We start from the raw sequence: 14,009 nt of genomic DNA, 5'->3' as shown, positions 1-14,009 counted from the left end.
CCCTTCACTCCGGGTGGGGCCAAGAGTCTGCATTTGAACAAGCTGGGGTGAGGGTGGGGAGGTCTGTTGGGCAAGGGGAATGGGCCCCTCTCTGTCTTGTGGCTTTTCTGTGCGTCTGCCATGTTCTCCCCGGAGCCAATCTCTTCATGTCTCCTACAGAGCCAAGCTCATGGCCTTGGTCAAGAGGAGTCACCCCCATGGCTAGAGTCACTTAGTGGCCTCTCCTTGGGTTGCTATCCAGCCTTGTGGCCCCACAGTGCTGCCTGGAGCGGAGGCTGTGGGCTGCAGTCCCAGTGAGCAGGGACAGTGCCTGCAGTTGACCACGACTCTTATTTCTTCACTGCACAGGCTTATAGACACATTCTGTGATACTATCCAATTTAAAGGAGAAGACCAGGTGGGTTATGCCTGCACTCCTGTGCTCTGCATAGTTTGGGGGGGTGGTTTCATGATGATGATAATGGTGAAGGTGCCACCTCAGGGTGGTTCCCTCAGGGTACCTTACACTGGACAAAATTCACACCTGTGCAGTGGGTGAGTGTGCAGAGAGCCTGAGGGAGGTGTCCCAGTCAGGGCATACTGATGACAGAGCAGAAATGCCAGATACCTGGTCCCTGGGCACATGGCTTGACTAGTTATGGGGAGATGGCAAGCTGAGAACACGAGATGAGACTAAAAGTGAGAGAAGCAGGGGAGGATTTAAACCAGCTGATTCCCCCCGCCCGCCCCCTATAGGTCAGGTGAGGCCTAACAGAGGCCTCCAACCTTTTGGCATCTCTGGGCCACACTGGAAGAAGAGTTGTCTTGGGCCACCCGTTAAATATATTGCAACATGAAGCTTAGTTATCTGGGCCAGGTTATTGAGGTGAGCTCTTGGCTCTGAGGAAGGTCACAGTGGAGACTACAAACCACTGCAGGCAGGAGCAGGTCTGCAGCCTACCCGCCCTCCTCTCCCCAGAACAACATCAATGAGGCCTTTATGCACACACCATATTTGCTCAGTGTCAGAAAACAATCAGGTGAGCACGAGCCACCTGTCACAGCCTCCTGTGCTTCCCCTTCGCTTCTGTTCTCTCCATTTTGGTGCTGCCATGTGTGTACACAGCCCCTGGATGGGGGTGGGGTGAGCATGGAGTGATGGCTGAGGGTTAAGGAGGTGGTAGTCTTTCTGGCACCAGCCTCCTGGTCTCCCAGACCAGCATACAGCAGCCAAGGCTCTGGCCTCAATTTCATGCATAATGATGAACCACCTGAGCCTGGTGCTGGCCTCAGAGTCCAGTCAGCCAACAAGCAGGTACAACTACCATGATTTAGCCACAGGGGGAAATTGCAGGGCTGAACCTCTGCAAGAAGTCTTCGTGTCTGTGGAGCTGCTGGCAGGAACGTAGGCGGTTCCACGTGTGAGCTTCTCTCAGGACCTGGCTGGACCCTGAATATACCCCATCCACACAGGAATTTATTTCCTTACTTCTGAACAGCAGCAGGAACTGCATAACGGAGTCTATAGTAAAGTCCACCCTGGAACAGAAACCAGGCCACAGTGGGGCCTCGAGCAGGACAGATTTTACAACACAAGTGTAGGTGACTATGAGAGTACATTAATTGAAGCTGGGGACAGTGAAACAAGGAAGGACCTAGGACTGAAGAAGCAACAAGAGACAGACTGGGCGGGGCTGCTGTCAGCTCACTGAAAAGTCAGAGAAAAGGAGGCTTTGGAGACAGGTTTGGGGGCTTAGCCTGGGATGAGCTGCTGCTGCCCATTGCTCCCCCGGCTGCATGCCTCATGGGTCCTTTAGAGTTTAGGAGGTGGGTGCCTCTGGGGACCGAAGAGGAGGAAGAGAAAGGAGAGGGCACGATCCTGGGAGGGAGAGCAGGAGCTGGGTTTTTTGTTTTGAAGGTTTTTTATTTGTTTGTTTCTTTTTGATCTGGGAGTTTAGGGGAAGTCTTGGGGGAGATCTCTAGAATAGTCATCAGTTTCCCAGTGTGCCCTTTCAGGGTCGGGGTCTCCAGTGAGTCATCAGAGCGAGGGCAGGGGATCATAAGTCACAGCAGCTGGTCCTGGCATCGCCCACCTGGCTTTACTGCTTTTCTGGGCCTAGAGCTGAAACAACTGGGCCCAGATATTACTTCTAGGGAGGTGACCTTCTGTCTCTGGCTGTAAATCGCTCTCTGCTGGGCCAGTTGGTTCAGTTGTCTGTTTCCCTATTCTGCTTGTCCTGGCTTACTGGCCCGTCTCAGTTGCTAATGTTGTGCCTATGTTCTTACTTACTTGAATGTTTGAGTTCACTCAAGGGGCTTGTAGTTTGTCCTGGTTTATGATTACATTTTAAAAGTAATAAATCAGGCTGTAAAGTATGTATTATCCAATATATTTGTATATCCTGATTAGTTGTAGATATTGGTAATGTTCCATTATTTGAAAAGTTTTGCCAGAACCTTGGTAAATTGTGTGGAAATATACCACTGTGTAATGTGTATTACAAATAATAGAAGACTAACTCGTCGTGTGCCTGTAGGGCTTCTGTAGGCATTAACTTTGAATTGATAATGCTAACCATATGATTTAATTGAGAATTTATTTTTGACTGTATTGTAAATTAAAGTGATTTCTATGGATCCTACTAGCATTTGTATTTCTTTTAAAAAATGTAAGAAATTTCCAAACGAAACATTTTAAAATTATACTAATTGAGTACACCTGTTACATGAACGCAGCACTTTGTCCCTGGAAGGCATGTGATGTAGCAGCAAACTAAAAGCAAACGGGTTCCAGTCTGAGCAACAAAGGGGTTGGTGGGCAGTGGCCACTCGGCTATGTACAGGAGGGGCACCAGACGCGGCGTAGTCTCTGCAAGGGACTCCGTTGATCTGTTGCGTGCCCGAGGTGCTCGGAAGGAAGGCCAGAGGAAGAGGACTGCATTGGATGCCCCTGATCTAATCCAGAACTTCCACTTTGGTGATAAGGAATGTGATGCCCACAAAAGCCATATTCCTTACCATGTTAATAATTAGTCTTGAGTCTGTATCTAAGGCAAATATAAAGCCACTTCAATATTTTCAGTGTTTTTTCTTTGAGATTATTTCTTGCTTCTTTTACTCCCTGTTATCAACACAGAACTGACCTCATTTTGTTCTCTCTGGCATTATCATCAAGTTAGTGAATTGAATTCCTCCTCATCCTTAATTCTCTCTGCAGCATGCCTTTAATTTTTTCCCCTTAGACCAGTGATTTCCAACCTTTTTCATCTCATGGCACACATAAACTAATTACTAAAATTCTGCAGCACACCAAAAAATATACTATACTTTTTGCCAATCTGACAAAAAATTAGGTATAATTTTGATTCATTTGCACTGAATGGCTATTGTGTTGACTGTTGTCATTTTTTTATGTGACAATCTAAGGGAAAAGAGGCCAGTGCCCCTGACTAAATAGTCAGGTAGCACATGTTTTAAAATCCTTGTGGCGCACCAGAATGCTTCCTTTGGCGGTGTTATGAGAATCGCTGCTTAGATGCTTGGGTCACAAGTAATCCCTGTGTCTCTCTTTTGATCAAATATTTTCCTCTATTTTTGGTTTCATTTCTGGTTAAGAGAAGACTATCAGGCCCTGAGCAGTGTGACTCTGTGGGTCGTGTGTCGTTCCACAAGGTGAAAGGCCCTGGTTTGATTTCCGGTTGGGGCACAGGCCTGGGTTGCAGTCGGGGCGGGTAAGAGAGGTCACCTATCCATGTTTCTCACAATGTTTCCCTACCTTCTCTCTAAAAATAAATAAATCAAATCTTGAAAAAAATGAGAGAGAGAACTACCAGTATTGTAACACCAAAGTAAAAGATACTAGGCTCTAGTAGCTGATTAATGTATGATGAACTTGAACTCTTGTTAAGTACAAGTTTCAGCTTTACTCAAAAACAAACACAAAAGCAAAACTGTCCATGGGAGGGGGGAGCAGGCCAAGAATGCCTGATGGGTAGGAAGAGGAAGGCGGGACACACTGGCTATTCAGCTTCGTGTTTAGAGGATCACGGGTAGTCGTGGGTCCCCAACTGACAATCAGCTTGGCAGCAGGCAGGTTTCATTTCAACTGCTAGCATTTTCCATTTGAATTAGGTACCAACATTCCAAAACAACCGGTTTCCCATAATCATCCAGAATCTGGGATTTTAAGTTTTATTCCATTTTAATTAATTTAAACAGGAACTTATGGCTAGAGACTACTGTATTGGACAGCACAGATTAAGGTTGACTCCAGAGAAAAATTTCCAAGGTGAGATTCCTTGGCCCTAGCCATGGCTGGCTGTGACATCTGGCCACCCCCACTCACACCCCCCACTCTGGGCTTTTCTGGGGTGAGGGAATGCTCCCCAGATCTGTTCCCATCCAGCCTGCCTTTGAAGGAGTTGAGGTGGGGGAGGGAGAAAGCTACCACAGTGTGGCATGGTGGGGAAGACAGCAGATGGCGTTCAGGTGAATGTAAAAGAAAGATGAGAAGGCTGTTTTAGGACAGTCCTCTGCAGTGGCCATGATGGAGGTGCTGAGGACAACACAGAGCTTGTTGGCGGCCCTGGGAGGCTGGAACCCCAACCGCATGGCCACATCAGCAGAGGAGAGGAACCAAGTCACACTTGACCTTAAAGCAGCAGGATGACCGGAATTAAATGAGAGATGCCATCGACACAGAGTTCTCCTTAAAACATTTTAATCAGGCATTCGCTTTATGACTCGAGTTGTCCTACAAACAGAGAAGATAAATCATCACCGGGAGTGGTTTCATACAAACAACAAAGTGCACACAACCCCCTCAAGTGACTGTGGCGGACTGGCCAAAAGAGATGTGAAACTGGCTAGGTTCATTGAAACAGCAGCTGTTTCTGTGAGATTTCTTCCAAAATGCTATAAAATCTTATTAACATCTTAGGTGTAATGTATTTTGAAGACAATTTACACGAACCATTTAAGTTGTGAATTTAGTTCATCTTCATACCACATTCTGTAAAAATCAGTGCTTAAATACAAAAATCTTTTATTTTTTTTTAAAGGCTGTTTTACTTGGGCACTTTGAAATACGCTCCTGAGGGCAGGAAGAGATGCTTCCGGGGAAGGGAAGAACTAATGCAGGGTTAACTGGAGCCAGAGGGATGTGGGGGTGGGCTGTGGCCAAGGGGGGTGGTGCAGGGACCTCTCCTGCAGGCCTGGGCTGCAGAGGAGGCAGGGAGAGGTCCACAGGACAGGCCTGGAGGAACCTGAGTGAAGTTAGTACAGGGTCTCCCGGGAGTGGGTTCTCAGGTGGCGCAGCAGGTGGGAATTGCGGCTGAAGCTGCGGCCACACTGTGTGCAGGAGTAAGGCCTGGCTCCCGTGTGCACCAGCATGTGACGCAGTAGGTTGCAGCTTCGGCTGAAGCTCTTGCCACACTCTAGGCACTCTTGAGGGGGCTCGGCCTGCCCGGACACCGCATCCCCTGTGCCTGCATGGGTGGCCAGGTGCCGCTGCAGGTGGGCGTTGCGTCGGAAACTCCGACCGCATGTCTGGCAACCGTAGGGCCGCTCACCGGTGTGGCTGCGGCGGTGGCGGGCCAGGTTGGAGCTGTTGCGAAAGCGGTGGCCACAGGTGTCACAGGCGTGGGGCTTCTCCCCTGTGTGAATGCGCTGGTGGCGAGCTAGGTGGGCACTCTGGCTGAAGCCTTCGCCGCACTGGCTGCAGCGGCAGGGCTTCTCGCCGGTGTGGCTGCGCCGGTGGCGAGCAAGGTCCTGAGTCTGGCTGAAGGTTTTGCCGCACTGGGTGCAACGGTGGGGCCTTGGGCCACCGTGTGTCAGGAGGTGGCGGGCTAGGCTAGCTCGGCGCACAAAGCGCTTCCCACACTGCTGGCAGCCATAGGGCTTCTCGCCCGTGTGCACCCGCTGGTGGTAGACCAGCTGGGAGCTCTGGCTGAATCTGCGGCTGCAGACCTGGCAGGAGAAGGGCCGCTCGCCGGTGTGCACACGTAGGTGGGCCCCCAGGTGCTCACTGCGCCGGAAAGCCTTGCCGCAGTCGCTGCACACATAGGGCCTGCGCTCATCAGGGCTCCGGTGCAGGCTGTCTGAGTTCTCCGAGCGCTGGTGGCCCTTGTCTTTGGCGTGAATCCGCAGGTGGCGCTTGAGGCTGGAGCGGCGCTGGAAGGTTTGGCCACAATGGGAGCACAGGACAACAGCCAGTTCTGGAGCTTTGGTCTTGGTCTCCGTGGTACAGGACGCCTTTTGGTCCTGGGCGTGAGCCAACAGGTGCTGCAGGAGGCTGGTCCGACTCTGGAAGCCCTGGCCGCATTCGGCGCACAGGAAGGCAGGCTCGGAGTGTGTCTGCAGATGCTTGTTTAGATGTGAGCTCTGGCGGAAGCGGTGGTTGCAGAGGTGGCAGGCATGTGGCCGCTCGTCCGTGTGCGTGCGCATGTGCAGCTTGAGGATAGAGTTGCGGCCGAAGGTCTTCCCACAGCACAGGCATGGAAAGGACCGCGCTCCGGGGTGAGACCGCAACTGGTGCCCTTCCAGGCGGGCCAGCTTCGTGAAACTCACCCCACATTCTGTGCAGATGAACTTCGTCTCTGCTTCCGGATTGGAGCCCCCTCCGGCCACTTTGGCCTCTAGAACATCACTCTTACCATCAGGGGACTCTCCTCCATGAGAGCTGCTCACTTCAGGGCCCTGCCCAAGTGACTGCGCATGGGGCTCTTCTGTCACCCCCGGACTACCTTCCTGAGATTCTGCGGAGATGGCAGCAGACCAGGCAACCCCTCTGGGCTCTTCTTGAAATGCCTGATCTGGGGTTCTGCTTCCAAATCCTGTAAAACAAGCAAAAATCAGGATTGGTCAGGCCTATTCCCAGGGCTCCTAGAAACCACCAGGACCTCATTGTCTGGAAGTGGAAAGAAACCTAGGATCCTGCAAAGCTGGTGGGTTGGCAGAGGGTGTGGGGTAAAAAACAAGTGACATACAATTCAGCACCATAACTGTTCAACAGTGTGCAATTCCCGGCCGTGAGATACATTCACAGTATTGTGTGTCTGTCACCACTCCCCAGTGTCGGAACCTGGTTATTCACTCACATGGAAACCCCACACCCATTAGCAAGCACTCCCATGGCCACTGATTTTAAAAGCTCAGAGTTAAAGAGGTCGATGATTAGACCACACACCTGAGGTTTTGAATATTTATACAGGGTGGGGTAAAAACTGGCTTACAGTTGTTTGTATGAAAAATAATACAATGATAAGTAATAACACAAGAATAAACTTGGTTTCACATACTCATTTTGCCTACCTGTGCATGTCTGTGTGTGTGTATACATATCTATATATATGATGCCTGTCCGGAAAAAGTCCAACCATTGTTTACATAATAAGAATGGTTTGTGCGACATTGATGTAACCTGGCAGCCAAGGAGTGTGGACTGGAATGTGCATTTGTGAGCAACGATGACTTCACTGTACTCATCAGTGGGGGTGTAGATGCTGATGAGTGAGCATTTGCACCATGTGGCAGTTGCATTCAAAATGACTGAGAGCCCTGGCTGGCATAGCTCAGTGGATTGAGCGTGGGCTGGGAACCGAAGTGTCCCAGGTTCAATTCCCAGCCAGGGTACATTCCTGGGTTGCAGGCCAGAACCCCCAACAACCGCACATTGATGTTTCTCTCCCTCTCTCTCTCTCTCTCTCTCTCTCTCCCCCCCCTCTCTCGCCCCCCTCCCTTCCCTCTCTAAAAATAAATAAATAAAATAAAATAAATAAAATCTTTTAAAAAATGACTGAGAAAGTAGAGCAGCGAATCTGATTAAATTTTGCATTAACCTTGAACATTCCTCTGCTGAAACTGTGCAGATGATTCAAAGGCTGCAGTTATGGGCAACTGGTGGTAGGCAGTTTCATCACGACAACGTGCCCACTCATGCATCACATCTCATGCATACTTTTTTTGAGAAACATCAAATCATCCAGGTGACTGAGCACCCCCTAGAGCCCAGATTTGGTGCCCTGCAAATTCTGCCTTTTCCCAAAATTAAAATCACCTTTTAAAGGGAAGAGATTTCAGACTGCTGATGAGATTAAGGAAAATACAAAGAGGCAGCTGGTGGCAATTGGGAGCTTTGTGTAAAGTCCCAAGGTGTCAACTTTGAAGGGGACTGAGGTGTCATTTCCCTACATGCAATGTTTCTTGTATCTTGTACCTTCTTCAGTAAATGCCTCCATTTTTCATATTACATGGCTAGATACTTTCTGGACACACACACACACACACACACACCCCTCCAGAAGATATCTATATGTTTTCATCACAATAGCCCATTTTAGCCAAATTAGGTCCAAATGTCTGGAGGGTCTTGAGGGTCTGGATGTTTAGGAATCACATCCCAACAAAAAGAAAGAGCTTCATTGGTCATAAGCCCTGGGAGGGGTTCTTACCCAGAGGGTGCACAGGCCACGCCTTCTTCACTGGGGCGTCTTCAAAGGTCAGGGACTCCTGTGAAAGGAGGGGCAGAAACCCACAAGTGAGGAACAAGGCTCTGAGACCTGAGGGAAATGAAGAGCTTTCTAGGCTTAAATTCAGGAAGACATAGATTTGCTAAAACTGCAGAGGCAGATGAACATCCTGGAGTGAGGGGACAAGCCCAACTCACCAGAACAGCAGCCAGCTCCTGATCGTGGGAGTTCTCCTCAGGCCACAGCTCACGGTCCTGGGGGGCTGACAGCACTGGGAGGGAGAGAAAGAGCTGTGAGAAGCCAGCCTTATCCACCATGAGGCTGTGAGGACGTGCACTTCTCACCAAGTGCCTCTGAGAGGCATCTTGGTGCTCATCTATTCCTGTCAACCAGAGGCTGCCCACTTGTCTCCCCACCTGGCCTCCCAGCTCCCGCCTTCCCTTGGGCAGTAGCTCCTCACCACTCTCTTGCAGGGCCTGAAATGTCCTCTTGGAACCTGGGCTCAGTGGCTGCTTTGAACGTGCGGGACGTCTCCAGGCCCCCAGCTCAGCAGACTCAGAGGGCCCTGGCTGGGATGGCAGGAGTCCTTTCGTTGGCTCCAGGGCTGGAGGCTTTTCTGGGGGCACTTCCTTTTTGGGGCTATGGATGGACACCTGGGAAGGGTCCCCCTGTTCTTCCAAGGTGATGTCTGCACGGGGACAATTCTTGCCAGTGTTAAAACTAAAATCCTGTTAAAAATGTACCATGTCAGGCAACAGACAGGGTGGCAATCCATGTCTTACTGACTCCCAAGGGAAATAGGACAAAGGAGAGTCAGAAAAGGAGGAGCTAGGAGGTTAAGAAGAAATTGGCAATGGCAGGAAAGTGGAATGTTCAGCGATTCTTAATGGAGCCATAAAGTCCCTGTCTGTCCCACCAGTTATCCAGCCCGCCTGGCTGCCACCCTCTTACCAGTGGCCCCACGTCGACGGACTCCCTCTGGACACCCTCCAGCAGCACCACCACTTCCTCGCCATCCCTCAGCTGCTGGCCCTGAAGCCGGGCCAGGAGGTGTGGGGGCAGCACGCTTAGGAACTGCTCTAGCACCAGCAGCTCCAAGATCTGCTTCTTGCTGTGTAGTGCTGGCTGCAGCCAGTGGCTACAGAGCTTCCGGAGCCGGCTCAGCGATGCCCTGGGCCCCATGTCCTCCTGATACTGGAAGCATCTGAAGAGCTGGTGAGCCACTTCTGGTCGGAGCCTTATCTCTGGCCGCCTGGGGTCCTCCGGGCTGGCAGCCTCTTCCTCCTCCTCCTCCAGTTTCACTCCTCCGAGCTGCTCTGGCTCCCGCTCAGCAGGGACAGTTTCGACAAGCATCCTTCACCTTGGGGGACACCTCACCACAGCTCTTCCCACTCTTGGGTCTCTCTCCCTCTCTGCTCCCACACCTGTGGTATTAAGAGATGCCTAAAGATGTGGCCTCCAGAGGAATTGTTTCTCACACTGGCCATGGGTAATGGCTCAGCCAGACCAACACACCAAAAGGCAGAGAAAAGGGACAGCTCTGTATTACTGTTCTCTCCTGCCAACAGTTAGAACTCTGCCTCACTTTACCCCAGCAACCAAAGATGGCATTCCCCTGAGAGAGGACAATCTGGCTTTCCCTGCCTCTTGATGTCACGCCAAGGGGAGTACATGGCACCACCGAAGATGGGTCCTTACCAGAAATGTTCTATCACAATCCAATTCCACCTTCAGACCCAACTTCCAGTGTAAAGGGCATTGTAGAGAAGAACAAGTCAAATGATCCCTCAAGGAAACAATCAAACAAACCCTAAAGACAGGATATGACCTGGAACGGCTGGCCCAGGTCCTTCAGTCTGTCATAAAAATGAGTGTCTGTAGGGGGTGCTCGCTCTAGATACTAACACTCCTTACAACCAAATGCATGAAACTCAATTGGATCCTCAATTTTAAGAGGCTCTCAAAGATATTTTGGGGTCAATTGGGAAAATTTGAACATGGGACACTAGATGACAATGGAAATGAATTTCTGAGATGGGATTTCAGTTTTGTGGCACGTAGGAAATGTCTCTATTCTTAGGTGTTGAAGGGTCTGGAAGTGAAGGGGCTTGAGGGTTCAGCCATATTGATGGATCAACATGCAAAATTGTAGCAATTGCTCTTTCAACGTATCTGGAAGTTTATGAATTTTAAGGATAAACGGTTAGGGGAGAAGCTTATGCATGTGGAGGGGACCCCAAAAAACTGGCATTATCTTCTGGAGGGTGGGCCCCTTGTAGTGGGAAGCCTGGTACAGGCTTCCCCCACTAGGTGAGTGTTCTAGGAACCCATCTGTATCAGTGTGCCGGATAGCGTTGTTGTGAGAAGCTGCGTTCAGCTTCAGTGAGTTTTTTGGAAGACTGTGAACAAGTTTGCCCACTTCACGATGGGTGATTTACGAGTGCATCTGCCCGTACCACCCTGAGTGTTCAGCAGTTTTTGACCAAAAATGGCATGATCCCCATGCCCTACTCTCCCTAATCACCTGAGTGAGTTTATTTCATTTCCCTGATGAAAACAATCCTCAAAGGGAAACATTTTGCTGATGTGGAGGAGGTGAAACAAAAAATGGCAGAAACACTAAAAGGCATCAAAATCTATGAGTTCAAAAACTGTTCTGAGCCGTGGAAAAAAGTCTTGATTAGGTGTACTGCATCAAATGGAGAGCACTTTGAAGGTGACTGAAGTTTAAACATGTCAGAATAAATACATGATATTGTAATAAATAAATCCAGGTTTTTGGGGGGTCCCCACTCGTATGGCCTTTGACTAGATATCCTGACCCTCACTTTATGGCTCTGGAAGTGTCTCTCAGCAAGCAGTCAAGGCCAAGGCCACTCAGCTGACCAGTGCAGGGATGACCCCCGCCCCTACCTGGTGTTCCAGTCTACTCACCTCCTCACCCAACTCCAGAGACTGAAGTCAAGATAAGCCAAGGAACTGGGGTTGGTGGATGGGTCTCCAAGGGAGAGAGAGGCTCACAGCTTGCATAAATTTGTCAGTGTGCCCCATGCAGGCCAAAGCTGCCTTGCCCATTTTGGAGGTCCCAAGTGGGTGTGCCCATGGGAACTGGGTTATGGGCAAGAGAGGCAGTCATTTCCTTTTCTTTTCTATTATTATTATTTTTTTAATTCTAGAGTTTTCCTTGGTCTACCCCTCTGGGAGGAATCCATCCCCGTGAGTCTGGCCAGCAATAAAAAGTGCTTCTAACTGGCCACCAGGGGCCACTGGGTCCATGTGATGGACAACTGCCCCCTCCTCCTCTCCTCCCAAACTCCAAAGGGTTCTGTAGGGCTACTCCCTTCTTTTGGGGGGTAGCCCAGCTACCAAAGGGGGAGCTGCCCCGAGTTCAGTCATACTCACAAGGACTCAGTTTCGTCCTTCAGCACAACCCAGAAGGTTTACCCTTTTTTTGAACAGACCTGTACTTTTGTTACAGAACTTGAGGAACACTTATACTTTAATGCAGGTAGGAATTATTTTATGGATATGGAAACCCAAGTCCCAGCTGCTCTCTGCCTTCCCTGCTTTCCAGCCTCAGGGCTACAAATGAGCTTCTCCCAAACTTGCCTCCCCACCCCCACCCCATGGACATGGGGCAGGGGAATGAGAAGAAAGCCTTCAGCATCACTTTCCAGCGCCTAAAGGGACAAAGTGGTGAGCGTGCACAAGGACTAGCTACCATCATTCTCATTACTACTAGGTCATAATACAAACAAGCACAGCTAACAGTTGTCCCCATTTTACAGCCAAGGACACCAATGCTCAGAAGTACAAACATTTACCCAGGAAGGTAACCCAACCTTGTCGATGGAGCCAGGCGAAAGGCAGTTTAGTCCAGAGCTTTGAACAGTTTGTTGAGCCCAAGATCTTAAAAGGGGACTCAGAGGAGAAAGGGCTGAGGATTCTCTAAACCTCCTTTTCAGGCAGGATAAGTGGAGTGTGAAATAGAACAGAGAAAACCTGTATATTTTTAGAAGCTTGGGCCTACACTTTCTGCCTCAGAGGAGCGGGTGAGGGGAGAGAAGCTAAAACAAAGACTCAGGCCTGTATCCTGACCACTTAACCAGGCCCGCCCCGTCTCTCCAGCCTCCCCCTCCCCCACAGCCCTGCAGCTCCCCAGCTTCCCTCCCCTTTCCCCACTTCCCAGCTTCTCTCCAGGCTTTCCCCTTCCTTCCCCCAGCACTTCTCTGGACCCCAGCCTCTCAGTCTCCCCTCAGTCTCTGCAACGTTCATTCTTTCCTGCACCATGTCATCCGACCCTACACGGGCCTTTTCCTTTTACCTCTGGCTCCTTCACCCCATTGTCCCCTCACTTCTGGGACTCCACAACACCTAAGCCACCAGCCCCTGCCCCTGCCGGTGTTACTCTGTGTCACAGTCTTGGCTGACTGTGTTTCTTCCCTTGGTCTTCAAGAAGAGACTGGCTCTTTTTCAGTGACTGTTCACCCAGCGCTTGCAGTGACTTCAATGTTTGTTAGTAGAAATAACAAAATGAGAATATAATGGCTGCCTCGCAGTTGTAATTTTTGATGAATGCATACAAAATTGTGCAGAAAAGCTCTTTAATAAATATTCAGAAAAATGGGATTTTGTTTCACTGTTTTGGTAGCAAGAGCGAAATAATTAGAGAACTGATCACATGTAATCAGGACCCTGCATTAACAGCTGGGAGGTTCTGAGTGCTTAGCTATATGGGTGGCTGAATCCCACTCCAGCCCCCTGGGGCAAATTATTTCTCCATTTGACAAGTGCAAAGACTATATTTAGGCAGGAGGAGTAATTTTTCCATGGTCACCCCAGGTGGAGACAAGATTTGCTCTAAGGTGAGAATGCTGATCTTGACCGCTGTGCCAAAGCTCAGAAACAGAAAAGGACCCAGTTTCCCTCCAGCGCTGTGTGATTTGTCTTGTCTTAGCTAGAATATCGCACCGTGAATCAGAAAACATAAGCATTTTCCAAATTCCAGTCATCAGGTCTAGGTACCCAGGGGTGCCGGAACCTCCTGGTCAGGTCTCACCAAAAGGTTTTTGAAAGAAGTGGAATTCAAATTCAAGGGAAGTTGGCTTTTGAGGCTCCCCCACTCCACTTCTCCAGCACACAAAAGCTTTGTTAATATGCATATCTGTGGGGGTTGGGCTGGGTACGTTGGGGAAACTCTACACTCACCCTCTAACATTTGACCAACATAATTTGGAGCCCACGGTAGACTTGCTGCCACAAAGCCCACCCACACAACAGGAGAGTCCAGGGTGGGGACTCCTCAGCCACGAACTCGTCCTTTCTCTCTGGACACAGTTGGCAGGAGTGGCTCATCTCTGTTGGCGGGGCTCCACTCCTCGTGTTGAGCTGAGTGGATGAGGCTGGTCAGTCCTCCCGGGGGCATGTGGAGCCTACCTTTCCCTTTTCAGGGGACACAGCAAGCCCGTGTCATGGGAAGTCCTGCAACCTCCCTGACGTCCCCTCCGCCACAGGTCCACAGATCTGGCCGGCTCTGGGCTTCTCCCCAGCATGGACCACCCA

At 50.1% G+C, this 14,009-nt stretch overlaps 2 protein-coding genes across 3 annotated transcripts; one reads left to right on the top strand and one right to left on the bottom strand.

Moving 5' to 3' along the window:
* The first annotated feature begins 3,349 nt into the window (after positions 1–3,349).
* Positions 3,350–4,980, top strand: LOC118499275 (pterin-4-alpha-carbinolamine dehydratase 2-like). The gene has a single exon (XM_036020005.1). It carries the CDS (start codon positions 4,718–4,720, stop codon positions 4,916–4,918), a length of 201 nt encoding a protein of 66 aa, XP_035875898.1. The 5' UTR covers positions 3,350–4,717; the 3' UTR covers positions 4,919–4,980.
* Positions 4,981–5,220: 240 nt separating this feature from the next.
* On the bottom strand, positions 5,221–10,644 carry ZSCAN10 (zinc finger and SCAN domain containing 10). Of its 2 annotated transcripts, XM_036019939.1 has the most exons (5): positions 9,399–10,644; positions 8,908–9,175; positions 8,645–8,718; positions 8,430–8,487; positions 5,221–6,812 (listed from the first exon to the last, which is right to left on the bottom strand). In XM_036019939.1, exons 1-5 carry the CDS (start codon positions 9,798–9,800, stop codon positions 5,254–5,256), a joined length of 2,361 nt encoding a protein of 786 aa, XP_035875832.1. In that variant the 5' UTR covers positions 9,801–10,644; the 3' UTR covers positions 5,221–5,253. The 2 variants fall into 2 exon arrangements, with proteins under 2 accessions (XP_035875832.1, XP_035875831.1); XM_036019938.1 differs by having other exon boundaries at positions 8,645–9,175.
* Between the last annotated feature and the right edge of the window lie 3,365 nt (positions 10,645–14,009).

Source organism: Phyllostomus discolor, chromosome 3, assembly GCF_004126475.2.
Source record: "Phyllostomus discolor isolate MPI-MPIP mPhyDis1 chromosome 3, mPhyDis1.pri.v3, whole genome shotgun sequence".
NCBI lineage: Eukaryota > Metazoa > Chordata > Mammalia > Chiroptera > Phyllostomidae > Phyllostomus > Phyllostomus discolor.
Note: the sequence above shows the minus strand (reverse complement) of the source record. Positions and strands in the feature narration are given on the sequence as shown.

What these genes read in the sequence shown, in the direction of transcription:
- LOC118499275 (XM_036020005.1), top strand. Translation starts at nt 4,718, where the DNA reads ATGACTCGAGTTGTCCTACAAACAGAGAAGATAAATCATCACCGGGAG.
- ZSCAN10 (XM_036019938.1), bottom strand. Translation starts at nt 9,800, where the DNA reads ATGCTTGTCGAAACTGTCCCTGCTGAGCGGGAGCCAGAGCAGCTCGGA. An exon ending in CCGTCGACGTGGGGCCACTG is followed by an intron (nt 9,176 to 9,398) that starts GTAAGAGGGTGG and finishes CATTTTTAACAG; the next exon opens with GATTTTAGTTTTAACACTGG. An exon ending in AGGAGCTGGCTGCTGTTCTG is followed by an intron (nt 8,488 to 8,644) that starts GTGAGTTGGGCT and finishes CTCCTTTCACAG; the next exon opens with GAGTCCCTGACCTTTGAAGA.